Source organism: Salmo trutta, chromosome 12 (genome assembly GCF_901001165.1).
Source record: "Salmo trutta chromosome 12, fSalTru1.1, whole genome shotgun sequence".
Classification (NCBI taxonomy): Eukaryota; Metazoa; Chordata; class Actinopteri; order Salmoniformes; family Salmonidae; genus Salmo; species Salmo trutta.
In genome coordinates, this window is record NC_042968.1 from 8,411,869 (window position 1) to 8,436,419 (window position 24,551).

Here is a 24,551-nt window from a genome sequence, read left to right on the forward strand (position 1 = left end):
TACTCGTTAAACCTACAGTGCTGTACTGTGGCTTAACTACCACAGAAAATATAAAGACATACACCTCAATCCCTGTTTCTACCCTCCAGTGTGGGTCTTGGCAAATAGTATTTGAATTATGTTGTGAATGCCCCATCGTCTTTGCTTTCGTGGACGGTTACCACAGAATTCATATAGTTCAGTGTCAGTTACATTTGCTAAGAGTCACTCCTCAGTTTACAAACACAAATGTTATGGGCTCTGTGGATGGAGAGCACGGATTGTGGCTTTCATCAACATTTAACCAGGGCTCTAGCATTTTGGGGACCATAAGCGAGATTTGGTTGGGGGCCTCCTGACCTTGCAGGCGAAACGTTTTAGTGGCCCAACTCTTGGTGGCTGAGAGAAAAAATTGCAGCTTTAATGTTAATGTCCTGCAATTATACACATTTTACCATGGGGCGTAGAGATAATGTTGCAGTTTTATAGCACATTTTCTGCAATTCTACACATTGTTACATGGGCCAGACAGAAAATGTTGCAGTTTTAAAATTAATTTAATGCAATTCTACTCATTTTTGCCATGGGGCGGAGAGAAAACGTTGCAGTTTTATGTCTCGTGTGCTCCCACTCCGGAATCTAGGTCACCAGGCTGCGCGTTATGGCGTACACCTATCACCATCGTTACGCGCACCTGCGCATGCGCGTCATCAGATTCACCTGGACTCCATCACTTCCCTGATTACCTTCCCTGTATATGTCACTCCCTTTGGTTCCTTCCCCAGGCGTCATTGTTTCTGTTTCTTGTCTGTGTGCTATTAGTGTTTCTTATTATGTTCTGTTTATTTTATTAAAACACTCCCTGAACTTGCTTCCCGACTCTCAGCGCACATCGTTACATTTTAAAGCAAATTTCCTGCAATTCGACACATTTTGCAAAGTGGTGAGGGAAAATGTTGCAGTTTAAGCACATTTCCTGCAGTTTTACAAATTTGCCATGGGATGACGATAGAATGTTGCAGTTTTATAGCTAATTTCCTGCAATTCTACACATTTTGCCATGACTTATGTCATGTTAATATGCTACATGTATCTGAGTATGCATGCCCAGTCAGTAATTCGGCCATGATTACTACAAGGTTTAGATACCTGGCTAAACTAACTTACCTAGCAATCTATAAAATGTTAGTTGACATGGGCTAATTGAGTGACTATCAGTGACTGACATAACTACAGGAAAACTGCTGATGCACTACCAAATGTCAAAATTGCACCTTCGAGAACTTGAGACCAATGTTCCCTCAAATTTCTTTTGTCACTGAGCAAATGTTAGGTCTGCTGAGCGCAAAGTTGAATGTTGTGAAAATTCTGTGTGAGTTTACTGTGAACATTGATGATGTACCTGCTTTGATGTACTGTTTTAACAGTGGCCAAGTAGGCTACTCTGGCTATATGATCATAATGTAGGCCTACTGTACCAGAATGGCCTACCATAAACAACTATGGAGAAAATGCATAACATTTTAACATGGAAATAGTTGCTCTATCATACAGCCTACAGTAGCAGCCAATGTGTGGTGTTCCATGAGACTTGAAACAAACATGCAGGGCTTGACATTAACCTGTTTATCCACAAGGAGGTGACTGAACATTTTGTTGTGTTGATAGATGCACTTTACAAAATAAAATGTATTATTATTCCCATATCATTATTAGACAGAATCAGACAAATTATGCTACCCTCTGCCTATTGGCTGCTTAGCTTAAAAAATGCATGAGAATAAATATTATACTACAGATTAAAACAAATTTCACTGTGTGTGTCCATGCATTCATGCGTAAAAGTCATACAAGAACATCATTAGCGCCAGCGTGTAACGCCCTGGCCATAGAGAGGGGTTTTTGTTCTTTATTTTAGCCAGGGTGTTACATTGGGTGGGCGTTCTATGTTCTGTTTCTATGTTTTTGTATTTCTTTGTTTTGGGCCGTGTGTGGCTCCCAATCAGGCACAGCTGAAGTTCGTTGTTGTTGATTGGGAGTCACACATAAGTGCATGTTTTTCCGTTGGGGTTTTGTGGGTAATTGTTTCTGTCATTGTGTTTCACCTGACAGGACTGTTTGGCTGTCAGTTTCTTATTTTGTAGTTGTATAGTGTTCCGGTTAATAATTAAATATGATGAACACTAACTCCGCTGCGTTTTGGTCCACTCTCTCTCATGGCAGTCGTTACACAGCGTGAATATTTCAAAGACAAAACTTGAAAGAACAGAGGCGGGATCCAGGTCTCTCACAACTTGCATCCTTTCAATGTTGGACGAAAGTAGAATCCAACATTTCCCTTTGAACACCCCAACAGGCTCGGGAGGCGAAGGTCGAGTCATGCATCCACCAAAACGTGGCCCGCCAAACCGCGCTTCTTAACACCCACCCGCACCAATGTGTCGGAGGAAACACCTTTCAATTGACAACGAAGTCAGCCCGCAGTTGCTAGAGCACAATGAGACAAGTAAAGCACCCCCTGCCAAACCCTCCCCTAACCCAGATGACGCTGTGTCAATTGTGCACCGCCCTATGGGACTCCCGGTCACGTCCGGTTGTGACAGCCTGGGATCGAACTCAGGTCTGTCGTGAAGCTGTAGACCGCTGTGCCACTCAGGAGGCCAACACTGCCCCTTTATAGCGCTTTATCTGACTCACTTTTCAAAGATGGCTAGAAATGTACAACTTTTGTGCTCTTGTAAGAAGAAATCACTCCCACATTGCTGACTGCAAATGAGCTATAACTGGGCTAACTCACTATCTAACAAAGAATATGAATAAATGTGTACACCTGGCTACATGCAGTTCTCGCTTTGATCTTAAAACAAGCGCACAATAATCGCGACTGCTCATGCAGATCCAAATCCATATATGGCAATGGTCTATTTGCATACTACTATAGCTCTGATTGGTTATAGCGCACCGGTCTGTGTAGAGTACGGGCCTGAGTTGTGCCTGTCAATGCAATAGAATCCTACTCCGAACAAAATCTCTTGCATATTTTTGCATAGTCTTGCATAGTTCGTTTTGTTGCATTGAAAGTGGCTAATATTGCGTTTATTCGATCACAATTCCCACAGTAAAGGGAAAACTCCCACAGTAAAGGGGAAAGTTGAGTGAAGTTGAATCTTGTGCTTCTCTGTGCGGGCTGATATTTCTTCTGCGTGGCAGTCCCGGGGAGCGGAAGATTGCTTAGGCATAGTTAGGCAAAGCATAGTTCTGAGATATTGAGCATAAACGTTTTCATATCCCAGATCTCAAAACTGTATTGTAGTGAATTCTTCTTTCTTAACCCATTAATCTCCTCACCTTAAGAGTATCAAAATCTTAAAACATTTGTAAATCAGTTTTTTTAGGGGGGTGCATTTGCAGATACAACCTTATGGCTCTGAAATGTCATTCTGGGTTCAGAATGTAAAAATTATTTCAATGTCAATAGAAAAGTAGAGATATTTAATGACTAAATGAAAAGATTTCTCTTCCTTCCCTCTTTCTAATAATTTCATCAAACATATTAATTCATGTTCATCACAAATTGGTTAACTCGATAGTTCCCTAAAATGCCAAATACACTATATCCTATGGATGGATAACTAGCGACATTGCTAAAGCTTGTGTCTGTAAAATGTATATCGGTTCAGAACTTTTGTGAAACAGCACAGTTAAAAATATATGGCAAATAGAAATCAAACTGGATGGTCTTCAGAGATACTGTAGATGAGAGGGATTTGGGGTAGGATGGGATTAAAAACAAACAAAATATAACTATTGTACAATACATTGTGTTTGTAAAATGTATCTAGCATGTATAAGCTGGAAGTAGAAGCGTAAGTGTTGTAGTCCATTAATTTACTCCAATTAGGGGAGGGGTGGTAAGGTTAGGATAGAATAATAAAGGAAAATATATAAATGTTTAAATATACCAGTCAAAAGTTTGGACACACCTACTCATTCAAGGGTTTTTAATTATTTCTACTATTTTCTACATTGTAGAATAATAGTGAAGACATCAAAAGTTCTAAATAACAGATCATGTACAGTAGTAATCAAAAAAGTGTCAAACAAATCAAAGTATATTTTAGAATTTGGATTCTTCTAAGTTGCCATCCTTTGACTTGATGATAGCTTTGCACACAAATTGGCTCTAAGGCACCTGTACAGTGCCTTGCAAAAGGATTTTTATTTGGATTTCATGTAATGGACACACGCAAAATAGTCCAAATTGGTGAAGTGAAATGAAAAAAATAACTTGTTCCAAAAAATTATATAAAAAAAAAAAAATGGAAAGGTGGTACGTGCATTCACCCCCTTTTCCTATGAAGCCCCTAAATAAGATCTGGTGCAACTAATTACCTTCAGAAATCACATAATTAGTTAGATTGCACACAGGTGGACTTTATTTAAGTGTCACATGATCTGTCACAAGATCTCAGTATATATACACACCTGTTCTGAAAGGCCACAGAGTCTGCAACACCATTAAGCAAGGGGCACCACCAAGCAAGTGGCACAATGAAAACCAAGGAGCTCTCCAAACAGGTCAGGGACAAAGTTGTGAAGAAGTATAGATCATGCCTGGATTATAAAAAAATATCAGAAACTTTTAACATCCCACGGAGCACCTCTAGGGGCTAGGGGGCAGTATTTTCACGGCCGGATGAAAAACGTACCCAATTTTAAACAGGTTACTACTCCGGCCCAGAAAATAGAATATGCATATTATAGAGTAGATTTGGATAGAAAACACTCTGAAGTTTCTAAAACTGATTGAATGGTGTCTCTAAGTATAACAGAACTCATATGGCAGGCAAAAACCTGAGAAAAAATACAAGCAGGAAATGAACATTTTGTGGCTGTACTATTTTCAAGTCATTGGCAATAAAACACACAGTGACAAAGGATTCATTTTACACTTCCTATGGCTTCCACTAGATGTCAACGATCTTTGTAAAGTTGTTTGAAGCGTCTATGATGAACAGAGACCAAATGAGAAGGAAGGGAAGTTGACGTCCCTGGGATGTCGTCACTTCATTATTGTGCGCACATGCGCGTTCATGTGAGGCGAGACCTTTTTCAAAACGTGTTTCAAGACACAGGAGAGGTCGGGTTGAAATATTACTGATGTTTCACGTTAAAAATGGACCAAAAGATTGATGCTAAACAACGTTTGACATGTTTGAACGAACGTAAATAGATTTTTTTTTAAACTTTTCGTTGTGATTTTTCCCTCCCGCGCCCTACATTTCGAGTAGCCTACCGAACGCGCTAACAACACGGAACAGCATGGAGTTATTTGGACATAAATTATGAACTTCATCGAAAAAAACAACATTTGTTGTGGACCTGAGATGCCTGGAAGTGCCTTCTGATGAAGATTATTAAAAGTAAGGGAATATTGCTGATGTTATTTATGGTTTTAGATGATTCCAACATGGCGGCTATCTGTATAGCCTAGTGTATTTTTCTGACCAGAGTACTCAGATTATTGCAAAGTATGCTTTCCCAGGAAAGTTATTTTGAAATCTGTCAATGCGGCAACCGTTATTCTTTGAATAACAGTTTAATACTTTAACCACGTTTTATAATGAGTATTTTTTGTAAATTCACTGGCAGTTTTGGGGGAGACACATTTTCTCAACGAAACGCGCCGATGTAAAATGCTGTTTTTGGATATAAATATGAACTTGATAGAACAAAAATGCATGTATTGTCTAACATAATATCCTAGGAGTGTCATCTGGTGAAGATTGTCAAAGGTTAGTGCATCATTTTAGCTGGTTTTCTGCTTTTGGTGACGCCTGTCCTTGAATTGAAAATGGATGTGTGTACTTTTTTGGCTATGTACTCTCCTAACATAATCTAACTTTATGCTTTCGCCGTAAAGCCTCTGAAAATCGGACAATGTGGTTCGATTAAGGAGATGTTTATCTTTTAAATGGTGTAAAATAGTTGATTGTTTGAGAAATTTAAATTATTAGATTTTTGATGTTTTGAATTTCCCGCCATGCTAGCAATCCCGTCAGTGGGATTAGGTTACCCTCGATCCCCAAGAAATCCATTGTTAAATTTTTTAAAGAATATGGCACCACAACAAACCTGCCAAGAGAGGGCCGCCTACCAAAACTCACAGACCAGGCAAGGAAGGCATTAATCAGAGAGGCAACAAAGAGACCAAAGATAAACCTAAAGGAGCTGCAAAGCTCCACAGCGGAGATTGGAGTATCTGCCCATAGGACTACTTTAAGGACCACTTTAGGACCACTTTAAAAAAGCCATTGCTTCAAGAAAAAAATAAGCAAACACGTTTAGTGTTCGCCAAAAGGCATGTGGGAGACTCCCCAAACATATGGAACAAACATATGGAAGAAGGTACTCTGGTCAGATGAGACTAAAATTGAGCTTTATGGCCATCAAGGAAAACGATGTCTGGTGCAAACCCAACACCTCCCATCACCCCGAGAACACTATCCCCACAGTGAAGCATTGTGGTGATAGCATCATGCTGTGGGGATGTTTTTCATCGGCAGGGACTGGGAAACTGGTCAGAATTTAAGGAATGATGGATGACGCTAAATACTGGGAAATACTTGAGGGAAACCTGTTTCAGTCCTCCAGAGATTTGAGACTGGGACGGAGGTTCACCTTCCAGCAGGATAATGACGCTAAGCAAACTGCTAAAGCAACACTCGAGTGGTTTAAGGGGAAACATGTAAATGTCTTGGAATGGCCTAGTCAAAGCCCAGACTTCAATCCAATTGAAAATCTGTGGTATGACTTAAAGATTGCTGTACATAAGCAGAACCCAACCAACTTGAAGGAGCTGGAGCAATTTTACCTTGAAGAATGGGCAAAAATCCCAGTGGCTAGATGTGCCAAGCTTATAGAGACATACTCCAAGAGACTTGAAGCTATAATTGCTGCAAAAGGTATTTATGCATTTTGTAAAAAAAGAAAATGCATTTTTTATTTTATATATTTTTTTCATTTAACCTTTATTTAACTAGGCAAGTCAGTTAAGAACATATTCTTATTTACAATGACGGCCTACACCGGTCAAACCCGGACGACACTGGGCCAATTGTGTGCCACCCTATGTGTCTGTGTTCTGTGTTCTTTTGCCCATCTTAATCTTTCCTTTTTATTAGCCATGAGTTGTGCACTGCATCTCAGTGCTAGAGGCATCACTACAGACACCCTGGTTCGAATCCAGGCTGTATCACAACCGGCCCTGATTGGGTGTCCCATAGGGTGGCACACAATTGGCCCAGTGTAGGCCGTCATTGTAAATAAGAATAAGAATGTTCTTAACTGTCTTGCCTAGTTAAATAAAGGTTAAATAAAAAATATATATAAAATAAAAAATAGAACAATTTTTTTTACAAAATAAAATAAAATAACTAAAGACTCCACTATGCAAGTAATTTCACAGTACCGTTTACACCTTCTGTATCCTGTGCATGTGACAAATAAACATTGATTTTATTTTATATAGTGTGTGTTTACCAGAGACAGTAATGCGAAGAACAACATGACCTGCACCAAAGTCAAATTAGGATATATAGTTAGGCCAACGAGACAGTGTCCAAGTTCAAAAATTCTCCATTAAAATGCCCTGCTTATATTTCGTCACACTTAGAACCGTAAGCTATTTTCTGTAATTAGTTCACCATTAACTTGTAAATAATTATCTTGTTGTGAGTTTATTTTCCTGTAATAATGAATAAAAATGTGCTAAAGTTAAGACGTTGTAAGCTATGATATCGTCATTATTTGAACTGGCTAGCCAGCTAACTTTACATTAGATAGCTAGCTAGCAAGCTACAAACGAACCAAAACAATGTTTAGAAAGTTGCTTTTAGTTGCCTGGTTTGCTAGATTGACATATTCTAAAAGAATGTTTAAATGGATGGGTTTGTTGATGTTAGAATATACCAGTTATGCTATTTTGGACCACCAGGCATGTCGATAGACATATAGTATACCAAAAAAACATTCAAGGGCCATTTTCTCAAAAGTAGGGTTACAAGTTTATTAACTTTCAAAGCAGAATTACTTTCCCATTTTTCCTGAACCGTAGTGTATGATATACCATTTTCTAGCTCTGTCTCTACTTTTATCCAATGTAAAAAACACAATTTCAATTTTTTCTACATACAGTGTATTCAGAAAGTATTCAGACCTATTTTCTTTCTCTACATTTTGTTACATTACAGCCTTATTCGAAAATTGATTAAATACATATTTTTCTTCCCTCAATCTACACACTATACTGTCACTATAGTGACAAAGTGAAAACAGTTTTTTTGACGTTTTTGCAAATGTATTAAAAATAAAAAACAGAAAAATCTTATTTGCATAAGTATTCAAACCCTTTGCTATGAGACTCAAAATTGAGCTCAGGTACATCCTGTTTCCATTGATCATCTTTGAGCTGTTTCTACAACTTGATTGGAGTCCACCTGTGGTAAATTCAATTGATTGAACATGATATGGAAAGGCACACACCTGTCTATATAAGGTCACATAGTTGACAGTGCATGTCAGAGAAAAAAACAAGCCATGAGGTCGAAGGAACCAGATGGTCACTCTGGGGGGCTCCAGAGTTCCTCTTCGGAGATGGTAGAATCTTCCAGAAGGACAACCATCTCTGCACCAATCAGGCCTTTAGGTTAGAGTGTAGAGTACTACCCAAGAAGACTCTAGGTTGTAATCGCTGCCAAAGGTGCTTCAACAAAGTACTGAATAATGGTCTGAATACTTATGTAAATGTCATATTTCAACTTTTTATTTTTAATAACTTCCTCCAGTATTTATGCTACAGTAGTTTATGTGTCAGGGGGCTAGGGTCAGTCTGTTATATCTGGAGTATTTCTCCTGTCTTATCCGGTGTCCTGTGTATATTTAAGTATGCTCTCTCTAATTCTCTCTCTCTCTTCTTTCTTTCTTTCTTTCTCTCTCTCGGAGGACCTGAGCCCTAGGACCATGCCTCAGGACTACCTGGCCTGATGACTCCTTGCCCCCAGTCCACCTGGCCGTGCTGCTGCTCCAGTTTCAACTGTTCTGCCTGCGGCTATGCAACCCTGACCTGTTCACCGGACGTGCTACCTGTCCCAGACCTGCTGTTTTCAACTCTCTAGAGACAGCAGGAGCGGTAGAGATACTCTGAATGATCGGCTATGAAAAGCCAACTGATATTTACTCCTGAGGACCTGTTGCACCCTCGACATCCACTGTGATTATTATTATTTGACCCTGCTGGTTCTCTATGAACATTTCAACATCTTGGCCATGTTCTGTTATAATCTCCACCCGGCACAGCCAGAAGAGGACTGGCCATCCCTCATAGCCTGGTTCCTCTCTAGGTTTCTTCCTTGGTTCTGGCCTTTCTAGGGAGTCTTTCCTAGCCACCGTGCTTCTACACCTGCATTGCTTGCTGTTTGGGGTTTTAGGCTGGGTTTCTGTACAGCACTTTGAGATATCAGCTGATGTAAGAAGGGCTTTATAAATACATTTGATTTGATTTGAGCACTCTGCAGAAATATTGGGAAACACTCGTCGCTTCACTGAAAACATCACAGAACTTGGTGAATTAATTGTCTGTTTGGATAAACATGACGTGCTAAAATGTTTATTGCGATAGGCTTCTTTTGCTGTAAAACTATGTTGGGATGCATGTTCTTAAACTTGAACTTTGACTGGTTAGAAGGATCCTAAAAAGAGTACGCGGTTGTTTCAGAACACCATTTTGCAATCCCCAAGCTCATTAATTTTGTATGATACAGGAATATTAAAAGTGCTAAGGGTGGTTGGTGAAGCTGCCTATAAAGAGGAGATTTAAGGATTGCAGTAAAACAATTCCTAAATGTGCACATTGTAAGAGAACACATGGTAACACTTTCTATGAGGCACGCGGCACACACACATACACGATGCCTTATAAATGCATTTATCATGCCTTGATGTACACTTATAGCGCATTATAACAGTTGTTATAAACTGTCATAACTCGTTTCTAATCTCTCTTCCCTCTCTCCATCTCATCCAATCACACAGTGGAAGAAAAGTAGAACTTGACGGTGTCTGTGGGGGACAGGTCTCTTTGCTGCAGGATTTCCACTTTTACGGCCCCGCCAAAATGATATCATCAATAACACGACAGGAGCGAACATTGTTTTTGTCACGGGTTCATTATGGGACAAGTTTCTCCATAGAAGGTAATTTTCTCTCTGGAAAGGATCCTTCTGGACCGTGCACTGTCTCTCCCCAGCATCCCCCCCCTCATTTCTGTCATGGTTATTGATAACCACATGTCAAGAAGAACCTTCCTCCCTGGAACTGTCCCTTCCCTGCCGCCCAATCCAATAGAGTTGGGCAGTCGTATTTGGCTTCCTCGTCCACGGGTCATAACCATACATACAACGCAGACCGTGAGATCGCATTCGTCTAATAAAAGTGGCTTGAGTTTGTTTGTTTGTGTCTTCAGCGAAGACCGGCTGTGTATTTCTGATTTCTTGAAAATACAAACATTTACAACAAATTATTTTTCTCCAATTTCTCCAGTGACATTGAAAGCCTGGCCCAAGCCTCACAGACTAGTTGTGGATTGACCCAGATCCTGTGATCTAAAATAAGCCACAGTGCCGGTGTAACACTGTGCAACGGAAAGATGTTTTGGGGTAAAAGTTGCCAGTGATCCGTAATGACTGAAGGATTAAAAGGAATTTAATGAACAGACGAACCTGCTGGATTGGGGCCTGAGGGTCACAAATAGGCTATTACAGATTAATTAGTCCAAATGTTCACCTTTTCCATCTGGCAGTCCTTGACTCCGGGACTACTTTCTCTCCTCATTACCCCAATGTTCGCAGGTGATTTACTGGCTGTGATGATTCTCTGAACTTTCGGGATATCCTGCGAGAAAGAAGTGCAGGAGAGAAAAATTAATTTTAAATATGGAAGGTAGAACATGACAGGTATGGATAAGATTGGTATAAGTCATGACACACAGTGCATCTCTGTTGAAATAGACCATGACAAGAGATTTGGTACTGAGGTACATTTAAAGCGGTTTGTTTTTCATTGAACTGGACAGCCCTGAGCATTTTATTTTGCTTATACCACAGCTACTTTCCATAGAGAAAAATACAGATTTTTTTATTAAATAAAAAGTTATTTTGAATTTGCCTCTTGAAGTGACCTATTTCAACGTACGTATCATGAATTATTTCAGTTCTTTTTGACAGAATCCGTCAGGGCCAGGACAATTCAATGGAACAGCGATGGGGTATGAGTGCCTGCCGAAATGGTTTTCTGCTCCCAACGGTCCTGCTACTCAAGAGACACAAGAGATGTCATGTCTTTAGAAATTCTTGCATGGATGGCTGGCCTGGAGAGTTCATTTTCTGTTCTCTCAACAGCTCTCACAGCACATAGATCTTATCAGAAATATTAACAAAAAAATATATAACATTTAAAATAGACAGAAATATGCAAACTGCAGAGATCTTACCCAACTCAACCAAAACATTTAAAATAGTTTTCGCAATACTTCACTCATGGCATGTGTTGCACACTTCCCTTTCAATCCGCATGAATTATTCCTGTCCATCTCATCGACTTCGTTAAAAGAGAAATTTAAACTCATTCAAATGAATGTTGCATATTTTAAGAGATCCAATGCGTTCTGATCATAGCAATACTTCTCTACACTGTAAAAAAAAAAATGTCAAAAACAAACTCACTGTTTACCCCCGCAACTGATTTCAGCTGGAGAAACCATCAACAAGTCAAAAGGGAAGTTCAGAGAGGAAACCAGCAAATAAATATCCAGCTGTTTCTTTAGGCAGTAAATTACGCCCCAAGCATTCCACAGAATCCACATTCCACACATCTCCCATTACTTGGATGAAAATTGCATGCTATCACCACCACCACATGACTTGGCTTCCTCCCTCGGCCTGTTAAATATGAAGACACTTCCACCCTGATCTTGCCGATCCCGGTAACCTCTCACTAATGAATCTTTCACCAACAGGGGATTGTGTCTGCAGCCAAAGACCGGAGTCTTATCTAGTAATTGTTGTCTAGTGGAGCTTAAGGCCCATTACGTTTAGAAACTCAAACACCAAACACGATGCTGAGAGGGTAGCTGGTACACACAAATATTCCAGCACTTATCCACTTTGGAATCCAAAGACAGAAAGAGGGTTTTAGCATAAGAGTGCTTATATAAGCGTTATATTTTGTAAAGCTGTAGAGGAAATAATGGTAGCCCTTCAAACCATTCTCATTTCAATGATGTAATATTATATGGCTTTCTGTGCAAAATAATTGTACCTTTTAATCACAAACAATAATGGCCCTTGTCAGGCTAGTCTGGCATACTAACTCATATCAGCATGTCCAACAGAATGTGTTTAGTAGCTATTCATTTCTATTAAATACCTAATAGATAACCAAATATGCAATGGAAACTGGGCCATGAAAGGGCTGATGGAATACATTTGGTTCCATTTGTAAGAGGCCCAGCTTGCCTTAACATATTGAGCCCATTCGAGTTGTCCTCCCGCAAAAGGAGGAAACACTGCATGGCAAATCAACAAGCGAAATGTGGGGTGGTGTTAACGTTTGTCAGTGGTCCCCATTTTTGGCCATCTTTGACAGTGATTTCTATTAGATGTGGGCCCCTTTACATTGAACAGACAGCGACAACAGATGGGGAGGACTAGTTATCTTTACAGTGAGGAGAACCATCTTTGATTCACCCCGCAGACAGTATCTGTGGATACAGCAGCGGATGGCCGTAGCGACTGCTCAGGATGGAGTGGAGCTATCTGTATGCTAAATCCCTAGCACCTGTACGTATGTTTTCCCTCAGTTGTCTTTCCCTTTGTCAGACACACTATCCTCCTTCACCCCCCCCCCACCCACCCCCTTAATTTGGCTTGGAACATGAGACGAGGCCCAGAACATTTCACTCACATCGGCTGTAATAGAGTCATCTTTTGCCATTGTGAACATTGACTATAGTTTATATCTTTGGAGATAAAGTGTCCATTACATTTTTTGCTTTATGTGGTGCTTCCGTGTGGACGGGTATTGGAGCGTTCTCTGAAAGAGCTGTAAAGTCCTCTGGGTGGCACATAGCTAACGTCAAGGCTCTTAGCTTGACACCCAACACACAGAGAGGCAGAATGACTTCCGACTGCATCAGGGATTAAAGCCTCTTTGAAACAGGATTGCTCACTAGGATCAGGGCCAAAATGAAACCGCAACAGAGCTGTGATTGACTTCGAATACTCTGATTTTGATATGACTGCAGTAGTTGACTGATATGACCTGTGATTAGGTCCGACATGACTTTGCACAGCATATAAACGAAGTGAATGAGATGTAGAAGACGTGGATGTCAATTATGGCAGTCCCCCGCACCTCTCTGATTCAGAGGGTTTGGGTTAAATGCGGAAGACATATTTCAGTTGACTAGGTACCCCCTTTTCCCTTTAGTTCAGAACAGATTAATGTGATGGAAGAATTGAGCTCAATTTCGTTTTCATGTGAAAAAGTAGTCACTGAGAGGGAAGCCATAAATCTTTAAAAAAAATATCAATGCCCTCAAAGGGTTCATCCTCTTTGCAACGCTGCTGACAAACTTAGCTACATATCCTTGGGCAGAGTGAGTAAGACACAAACCTTTATTTATACTCTTTATGAGGTAAATCACTTTCTATTTACCGTGGAAAGCTACTAATGATAAGCTACTCATCATCTAGAAACCTGCTCCATTACAATTCACTTCTTTTTTTTTATCATCTATTTTTGGGTGGGTGGAGGATGTTGAGGCCTATACCTTGTGACAGTACCTACCCAACTAATCAGAGTGACAGCCAGGTGTCATTATAACAAATCAGCTGTCAATCCTGTAAGCTAGTTGCTAATAGCGCCCCTCAAAATAAATCCTTACTGATCTTCTCTATAAATCACTCACAACATATCCAACTTCGAGTTACTGTGGCCTGTAGGTGTTTCACTGTGCACTCTATCATAGTGACCGTTTTGACTGAAAACGTGCATATAGAGGTTCCCCAGGTTAGTCATAATCCTGTTTTCAATAGATAACCTTTCCCCTTACCACTATCACCCTTGGTTTGCGCTCAGGGGATTCAAGTCATTTTGTTAAGTGCTCTATGAAGACGACATTGAAAGACATTCAACAAAGAGTGTGTCACGTTTAATTATAATGTTTATTGAAAACAAGTGCCGATAGCACACCCTTACATTTCAAATAATTGGGTCTTATTTTCCTGGCAATAGAGTGTGAAGAGTAACATAAATTACACAAAAGCCTGCTGTATTTGGACATGTTATTATTTTGAACAACTTCTGCAATCCTATTTGCCTGACTATTGTCTTTAGTAGTAATTACGTTCGGAACAACTCCTCTACAGTGACAATGGGTGTATTCAATTGAGAAATCGGGTACTATGCTCTGTGGTCGTCACCCTGAAAATCTGCTGCAATTTTTATGCCTATTGCTGTTCCTCTCAACTGGCGGGAGTTGCATAGGGTCAGAATGTGCATTACCTTGGCGTGTGGCTGCTGAAAGGTGACTCTGGAGCTGTTGACGAGTGAGGAGTATCTGAACAAGTGGGTGGGGGTGGCGGGGAACCTGTGGCTGCTGGTGGGCTGGTTGTGCAGAACAGCAGAGAAGCAGATGTGCACTGTGTCCTTCAGTGCCTTCAACTGAGACTCCTGTTCCAAGCAACAGAAGCAAACAGATATGAGTCTTTGACCATCCATCCATGTAACAGTAAATAACAATCACTGGGGCTTCCCTTTCTACATTAATCTGAGAATTCCCTCAATTACACACCAATTATTGTATATCCACCCACTGATCAAAATGTATTGATCATATGCGCCGAATACAACAGGTGTAGACTTTACCGTGAAATGCTAACTTATGAGCCAATTCCCAAAAATGCAGTTAAAAAGAAAAATATTTGCTAAATAAAAACAGAAATAGTAACACAATAAAATAACAATAATGAGGCTATATACAAGGAGTATCAGTACCGAGTCAATGTACAAGGATACGAGGTAGTTGAGGTAATACAGTATGTACATGTACAGTTGAAGTCGGAAGTTTACATACACCTTAGCCAAATCCATTTAAACTCAGTTTTTCACAATTCCTGACATTTAATTCGAGTAAAAATTCCCTGTCTTAGGTCAGTTAGGATCACCACTTTATTTTAAGAATGAAACATGTCAGAATAATAGTAGAGAGAATGATTTATTTCAGCTTTTATTTCTTTCATCACATTCCCAGTGGGTCAGAAGTGTACATACACTCAATTGGTATTTGGCAGCTTTGCCTTTAAATTGTTTAACTTGAGTCAAACGTTTCAGGTAGCCTTCCAGAAGCTTCCCACAGTAAGTTGGGTGTATTTTGGCCCATTCCTCCTGACAGAGCTGGTGTAACTGAGTCAGGTTTGTAGGCCTCCTTGCTTTGTGATGGCCACTCCAATACCTTGACTTTGTTGTCCTTAAGCCATTTTGCCACAACTTTGGAAGTATGCTTGGGGTCATTGTCCATTTGGAAGACCCATTTGCGACCAAGCTTTAACTTCCTGACTGATGTCTTGAGATGTTGCTTCAATATATCCACATATTCTTCCTACCTCATGATGCCATCTATTTTGTGAAGTGCACCAGTCCCTCCTGCAGCAAAGCACCCCCACAACATGATGCTTCACGGTTGGGATGGTGTTCTTCGGCTTGAAAGCATCCCCCTTTTTCCTCCAAACATAACAATGGTCATTATGGCCAAAGAGTTCTATTTTTGTTTCATCAGACCAGAGGACATATCTCCAAAAAGTACGGTCTTTGTCTCCATGTGCAGTCGCAAATCGTAGTCGGGCTTTTTTATGGCAGTTTTGAGCAGTGGCTTCTTCCTTGCTGAGCGGCATTTCAGGTTATGTCGATATAGGACTCGTTTTACTGTGGATATAGATACTTTTGTACCCGTTTCCTCCAGCATCTTCACAAGGTCCTTTGCTGTTGTTCTGGGATTGATTAGCATTTTTCGCACAAAGTACGTTCATCTCTAGGAGACCAAATGCGTCTCCTTCCTGAGCGATATAACAGCTGTGTGGTCCCATGGTGTTTATACTTGCGTACTATTGTTTGTACAGATGAACGTGGTACCTTCAGGCGTTTGGAAATTCCTCCCAAGGATGAACCAGACTCGTGGAGGTCTACAATTGTTTTCTGAGGTCTTGGCTGATTTCTTTTGATTTTACCATGATATCAAGCAAAGATGTACTAAGTTTGAAGGTAGGCTTTGAAATATATCTACAGGTACACCTCCAAATGACTCAAAGGATGTCAATATCAGAAGCTTCTAAAGCCATGACATAATTTTCTGGAATTTTCCAAGCTGTTTAAAGGCACAGTCAACTTTGTGTATGTAAACCTCTGACCCACTGGAATTGTGATACAGTGAAATAATCTGTCTGTAAACAATTGTTGGAAAAATTACTTGTGTCATGCACAAAGTAGATGTCCTAACCAACTTGCCAAAACTATAGTTTGCTAACAAGAAATTTGTGGAGTGGTTGAAAAACAAGTTTTAATGACTCCAACCTTAAGTGTATGTAAACTTCCGACTTAAACTGTAGGCAAACAGGATATATAATAAACAGAGGTGTGTGTGAAGACTGTGAAAGTGTGTGGCTTCAATATGCATGTGTGTGTTAGCATATGTAGTGTGTGTTGGAGTGTCAGTGTAGTATGTGTGAGTAGAGTCTAGTGAGTGTGCATAGAGCCAGTGCAAGAGACGTCAGTGCAATAAAATAAAGAGGTAAAAATAAATAATAAAGGGGAACAATATAAATTGTCTGGCCATTTGATTAACTGTTCAGCAGTCTTATGACTTGGGGGTAGACGCTGTTTAGGAGCCTTTTCACCAGCCATTCCACAATTATGCATTCATCCCTACACCAACTGTAGAATAGCACAATGAAACTCCTTCTCCGAAGCATCCATAAATATAAATAGAGCCACAAACTGTAGGGCACAAGCGTAAATGCCATCCATTTATTCATTTAGTAACTTAGGAGTAAAAAGGTACACTTAAAATACACTGCTCAAAAAAATAAAGGGAACACTTAAACAACACAGTGTAACTCCAAGTCAATCACACTTCTGTGAAATCAAACTGTCCACTTAGGAAGCAACACTGATTGACAATACATTTCACATGCTGTTGTGCAAATGGAATAGACAACAGGTGGAAATTATAGGCAATTAGCAAGACACCCCCAATAAAGGAGTGGTCCTGCAGGTGGTGACCACAGACCACTTCTCAGTTCCTATGCTTCCTGGCTGATGTTTTGGTCACTTTTGAATGCTGGCGGTGCTTTCACTCTAGTGGTAGCATGAGACGGAGTCTACAACCCACACAAGTGGCTCAGGTAGTGCAGCTCATCCAGGATGGCACATCAATGCGAGCTGTGGCAAGAAGGTTTGCTGTGTCTGTCAGCGTAGTGTCCAGAGCATGGAGGCGCTACCAGGAGACAGGCCAGTACATCAGGAGACGTGGAGGAGGCCGTAGGAGGGCAACAACCCAGCAGCAGGACCGCTACCTCCGCCTTTGTGCAAGGAGGAGCAGAAGGAGCACTGCCAGAGCCCTGCAAAATGACCTCCAGCAGGCCACAAATGTGCATGTGTCTGCTCAAACGGTCAGAAACAGACTCCATGAGGGTGGTATGAGGGCCCGACGTCCACAGGTGGGGGTTGTGCTTACAGCCCAACACCGTGCAGGACGTTTGGCATTTGCCAGAGAACACCAAGATTGGCAAATTTGCCACTGACGCCCTGTGCTCTACACAGATGAAAGCAGGTTCACACTGAGCACATGTGACAGACGTGACAGAGTCTGGAGACGCCGTGGAGAACGTTCAGTCATGGTGTGGGGTGGCATTTCTTTGGGGGGCCGCACAGCCCTCCATGTACTCGCCAGAGGTAGCCTGACTGCCATTAGGTACCGAGATGAGATCCTCAGACCCCTTGTGAGACCATATGCTGGTGTGGTTGGCCCTGTGTTCCTCCTAATGCAAGACAATGCTAGACCTCATGTGGCTGGAGTGTGTCAGCAGTTCCTGCAAGAGGAAGGCATTGATGCTATGGACTGGCCCGCCCGTTCCCCAGACTTGAATCCAATTGAGCACATCTGGGACATCATGTCTCGCTCCATCCACCAACGCCACGTTGCACCACAGACTGTCCAGGAGTTGGCGGATGCTTTAGTCCAGGTCTGGGAGGAGATCCCTCAGGAGACCATCCGCCACCTCATCAGGAGCATGCCCAGGCGTTGTAGGGAGGTCATACAGGCACGTGGAGGCCACACACACTACTGAGCCTCATTTTGACTTGTTTTAAGGACATTACATCAAAGTTGGATCAGCCTGTAGTGTGGTTTTCCACTTTAATTTTGAGTGTGACTCCAAATCCAGACCTCCATGGGTTGATAAATTGGATGTCCATTGATTATTTTTGTGTGATTTTGTTGTCAGCACATTCAACTATGTAAAGAAAAAAGTATTTAATAAGATTATTTCATTCATTCAGATCTAGGATGTGTTATTTTAGTGTTCCCGTTATTTTTTTGAGCAGTGTAGTTTGGCAGTGCAAAGCATTTCAATAGGTTAGACCGAGAACATTATCCCCGAGAAGAAATGAAGAGGAGAAACACAATACAAACAAGAAGTGACCAAATATCAAAGCGAAAGACTGAAAAGTGATGGATTACAATGAAGTAACATTTTAATGACATCCACCTTGTCCAGTGCGGCCTTTTCCAGCTCTTCTTTGGCAAGGGTTAACTTGTGCTCCAGATCCATTAGCTGCTGTCCCTGCGGAGAGACAAGATACTTGAGCTGAAACAGTTGAACTCTTGTACTCTTGCAAACACAGCAATTTCCTAACCTACCGTGTCTTGACTACTAAACACAGGTTATGCGGCCACTTCAGTCGAAGGCGCTTACTAAGACTTGCTCTGCATGGGTTCATCACTTTTGGCTGAAATCCAAGTGATTGTGTTCCTCTCAAAGCTATTACCCCAAAAGCCTACAATAAAAACATGACAGAATCAAGAAGATTTGATTGGAAATGGCTCAATTACATTACATACCAAACTGTTTGAGCAATAAGGTGAATTGGGATAATGAGTTTTACTTTAATCGACTGATATATCACCAAACGACCTTTTTACAATCTATGAAAAAGGCAGAATATTTCTGCAATTGCAAGTTCCAGTATTACAACATAATGAAAATGTAGCCTACAGTCTGGCTTTTAGGATTACGAATACCCTTCTGCTTTTAACAAAATAAATACATATCCGCGACTTACGATAAATAAATAAAAAAACGATGTGGTAACTGTAAGCCAAGCTACAAACTGCTAGACACCTTCCCCTCAAAAGCGTCTCAATGTGTAGACCAGTACATTTCACGGATCAAACTTCAGGGTTACATACTATAGGAGGATAAGGGGGAATAAAGGGATCCACCTAGATTTAATAAAGACCATCTCGACTAAAACATGATGGCTCTTCACCAACGGTTTGATCTTGTCAATGAAAAAAATGGCACCGGTAAAACCATCAAGCATGCTCAAGAGCAGGGTTGAGGTCAACTCGATCTCAACTCAATTAAAATTCAACCCATAAATTGGACATTTCAAAAAAGGCTTTTTATTCGCCCTATGAACAAATTTCATCGGATTCATTATGTGAATTGATTCTAGAAGGACTCATTACAATATTGAGGAACTCACCAGGGAGGGAGGACATGCTTAATAGGAGGGGATTTACAGAGGGTGTGTAAAACAGCCCTGGTGATGAACTACACATTGTGAAAGTTTATAGCGCACCTTTTACAGGGCTCTCCAAATTATATACTGTACAGGTGTACGTTCACAAATGACAAGGTCAACGTCTTCTGGCATGGAAAAACCTCAGGTCTAAATGTTCGACCATGAATATGTGTAGGAGACTATATGTGAGGGTGTCAGTTCACGTAAGACCTATGGCTATTATGTGGAGTGTTGCATGGTGTACATTAGCACATACATGCTACATCAGACTCTAATCGAAAATGTCCTAATATGTCCAGGGACGGTGTAAAGATTTTTTTTTAAAGCCTACGTAGTTATGTTTCTGCTTATAATTTCAGACATTTTGGTGGCTACTTATTACTCAACTTGGCCTCGCTAGATGTTTAGGGACCGGGGAGAAAATCTTAACACGGGAATGAATATTCCCGCGCAAAAGGACATCAGTTTAACTGCTTTTGGTTTGAAGGAAATGAAGGCTGTGAAAACAATCCAACGTGCTTCTGATAATATTTCAGTTCGTCTTGGATGCATAACGTTATGTATCTTCCCCTTCCCTCAGGAGACTGAAAAGATTTGGCATGGGTCCCCAGATCCTCAAAAGGTTCTACAGCTGCACCATCGAGAGCATCCTGACCGGTTGCGTCATCGCTCTCCTCAAACAATAGCATGACATTTTTTTTCGCTGTAATAGCTACTGTAAATTGGACAGTGCATTTATATTAACAAGAATTTAAGCTTTCTGCCGATATAATTCACTTATATGTACCGACATTTGTTGTTTCTCTAAAATCTGCGATCGTGACACAAGGCGCTGCATGATTTACAACTGTCCCATTGACGGGACACCAATCCCTAAGAAGTTTTTAATATGTCCACCATACTGTTGTGGAAAATGTTGTTTCTTATCTTCCCCTCCTCTTCTCTAGAATCTTAGAAAAAATAACTTTCTGTGGAAAAGGTTCTACATGGAACCCAAAAGGGTTCTACCTGGAACCAAAAAGGGGTTTTCAAAGGGCTCTCCTTTTGGGGACAGCCAAATAACCCTTTAAGGTTCCAGATAGCACTTTTTTTAAGACTGTGTGACCTTTCTGAGTTGTCTAGTGTCTGAATGTATCCTGTATTTTCCTGCTCTTAGATTATACAGAAATGCTTACACCTGATTTCATGTTTCAACTGTCATTGGCATTGTAAAGGCGCTTTGAACTGCACCTGTGTGAATGCACCTGTGTTGTGTTGATTTTGTGACAAGGTTGGTTTACACCCTCCTTTGTAGTATATTTACATGTTGGGTGTCGCATCAGTAACATTGTGTAAAAGTGAAATACTCAAATTTAGAGTGCTGCTGAGATCACCCAATTGATCTGATCAAAAAGAAGAAGTAGGCCTATTTTTTATTTGTCTTCACATGGTAAGAAAACAGAGCAAGTACACTAAGGCTGAGGCCACAAAAATACATATAACATACACATACGCATTCATCATTATCCGTTTTTGTCCGTCAAAAGCTCAACTCATCTCAAACTTTTCAGTACAAGTTGCAAACGTACAAAGGCGGACATCTTGGCAGTTTTTTTGACAGGCAAGCATCTCTGTTGTCCATCATCCGTCAACAGAAAAACTATTGACTAATACATTTTTGGAGTAAACAAAATCTCTATGTGGCTGTACTGTTGTCAAGTTGTCTCCAGGTTTCAGTGAGCGAGCAAGAACATTAACTGTTGTGCCATTGAAGGCATCACTGAGATGAAGCAATGCAACAAGTCAGCTTTTTAAATGAGGCATTGCAGAAGTTTTGTTTTGTTATTGCAGTGGATTTCTTGCAGAGCACAGTGAGGGGCAGAACTGTGATTCAGAACGAACCCTTTACACTGAAACTAAGGAATCAAGCAGAACACCATAATCCCTGTGCCCAAGAACACTAAGGTAACCTGCCTAAATGACTACCGACCCGTAGCACTCACGTCTGTAGCCATGAAGGGGTTTGAAAGGCTGGTCATGGCTCACACCAACACCATTATCCCAGAAACCCTAGACCATCTCCAATTTGCATACTGCCCCAACAGATCCACAGATGATGCAATCTCTATTGCACTCAACACTGCCTTTTCCCACCTGGACAAAAGGAACACCTATGTGAGAATACTATTCATTGATTACAGTTCAACTTTCAACACCATAGTACCCTCAAAGCTCATCGCTATGTTAAGGAACCTGGGACTAAACACCTCCCTCTGCAACTGGATCCTGGACTTCCTGACGGCCGCCCCCAGGTGGTAAGGGTAGGTAACAACACATTCGCCACTCTGATCCTCAACACAGCGGCCCCTCAGGGGTGTTTGCTCAGTCTCCTCCTGTCCTCCCTGTTCACTCATGTTTGCATTCCCAGACACAACTCCAACACCATCATCAAGTTTGCCGATGACACAACAGTGGTAGGCCTGATCACCAACAACGATGAGACAACCTATAGGGAAGAGGTCAGAGACCTGGCCGTGTGGTGCCAAGGTAACAACCTCTCCCTCAACGTGATCAAGACAAAGGAGATGATTGTGGACTACAGGAAAAGGAGGAGCGAGCACGCCCCCATTCTCATCGACGGGGCTGTAGTGGAGCAGGTTGAGAGCTTCAAGTTCCTTGGTGTCCACATCACCAACAAACTATCATGGTCCAAGCACACCAAGACAGTCATGAAGAGGGCATGACAAAGTCTAGATCCTCAAAAGGTTCTACAGCTGTACCATCGAGAGCATACTGACTGGTTGCATCACTGCCTGGTATGGCAACTGCTCGGCCTCCAACAGCAAGGCACTACAGAGGGTAGTGCATATGGCCCAGTCATCACTGGGGCCAAGCTTCCCGCCATCCAGGACCTCTATACCAGGCGGTGTCAGAGGAAGGCCCTAAAAATTGTCAAAGACTCCAGCCACCCTAGTCACAGACAGTTCTCTCTTCTACCACACGGCACCAGAGCGCCAAGTCTAGGTCCAAAAGGCTTCTTAACAGCTTCTACCCCCAAAGCCATAAGACTCCTGAACAGCTAATCAAAGGGCTACTCAGACCCCTCTTTTACGCTGCTGCTACTCTCTGTTTAACTCTGTTTATTACCTATGCACAGTCACTTTAACTCTACTGTACCTACATGTACATATTACCTCAATTACCTTGACTAACCGGTGCTCCTGCACATTGACTCTGTACTGGTACCCCCTGTATATAGCCTCGCTATTGTTATTTTACTGCTGCTCTTTAATTATTTGTTACTTTTATTTTATATTTTTTACTTATCTATTTTTTACTTACTTTTCTTAGAACTGCATTGTGGTTAAGGGCTTGTAAGTAAGCATTTCACTGTAAGGTCTACACCTGTTGTATTCGGCACATGTGACAAATAAAATGTGATTTGATTTGAAAATAATAAACAATATGACAGGATTATTCTTTAGATCCCCATGGACCATTCTTAACATTCCTAGCTTATGAATATTGTTCCAAAGTTAAAAGATTGTTCCAAAGTATCACAGGCATAAAGGCTAGTATATAATTTCCTCATATCAAATGACGATTGAAAAGGCAGAGGTAGTCACACTACACTAAATTACTCTGAAGAAGATGCTGGATACTGAAGTGTCTTACAAACGATTCAAAGCGGTCCTTTTCGAGGTAATTGAACAGAAAAAATTATCAAACATTTCTAGTCAATAACAAGTGGGGTTATTTTCATGCTGTAAACATCTCAGCTGTTTACTGTATGCAATGAAGGCTTTGTTCCTTTCTAAGCCGGCTATACAGGCGCAATTTGAAAATGTCAATATATGTTATTTTATTGGAGAGTAACATGAGTGCAGGGAGATGCGTTAAAGACTATTGAGTGTTGAATTTGCCTCTTTGGAAGAATTGACCACTGAAGAACTGCCACCGAAGGCTCCCAGTTTGTTTCCGTGGGGAATATACAATAAGGGTGTGGGGTACATACGGTGGAGAGTAGAACCATTACAATAACTGTCATCATTCGAGAGTGCTCTGAAGATTATATGGGCAAAGTGACCCATATATATTGAATTGTGTCTATAAAAGAAGTCACAAAAGAGAAAGTCTTCTACATGCCACCACTTAATGTATTATAGAGAGCTTTAAGGTCATGGCTTCCCTGCCAGGATTGGAAGAGCACGCACATTTATCTAGCCATCACAGGCATTAAAATAAGTTACAGTATATCCAGAGATATCCAGGCAGGAAAAAAACCTGGCATCTTCAGGATACACAAGCCAGTGATGCGTGCCTTTGCAACATTGTCATTTAAAAAAAGTATAATAATAATAATAAATCCATTATTTACTTTAGGCAGGTCTAAAGAAACATTATGATACTGTATGAAGAAAATGTATTTCAGAAGCACAGAATATGAGTTGGCCTACTGTATGTTATTTGGCTATGCGTCATGCCATGGGCTGGAGGCTTGTTCATTTAGCAGACAAGATATTCTTATAAATCCCATGCCATTATTGTATATTAGATGATTTTATAGTATGAAGAATATAATTGAACTTAAGTGCATAAAATAGAAAGGATATTTTTCCCATCCTGGCGCGCGTGTGCATGTGAAGTGGCTATGTTGGAGCATAAAAGTGATC

General features: G+C 40.9%; 1 protein-coding gene across 2 annotated transcripts in view; it reads right to left on the reverse strand.

Moving 5' to 3' along the window:
• The window catches only part of LOC115202863 (leucine zipper protein 2-like), a 173,398-nt gene that overhangs the window by 12,112 nt on the left and 136,735 nt on the right, over nt 1-24,551 (reverse strand). For both annotated transcript variants that reach the window (XM_029766955.1, XM_029766953.1), the window contains exons 8-10: nt 18,861-18,935; nt 14,602-14,769; nt 10,822-10,929 (exon numbers count right to left, since the gene is read on the reverse strand). In XM_029766955.1, the coding sequence (XP_029622815.1) occupies nt 10,822-10,929; nt 14,602-14,769; nt 18,861-18,935 (351 nt within the window). The remainder of the gene's footprint in view (nt 1-10,821; nt 10,930-14,601; nt 14,770-18,860; nt 18,936-24,551) is intronic.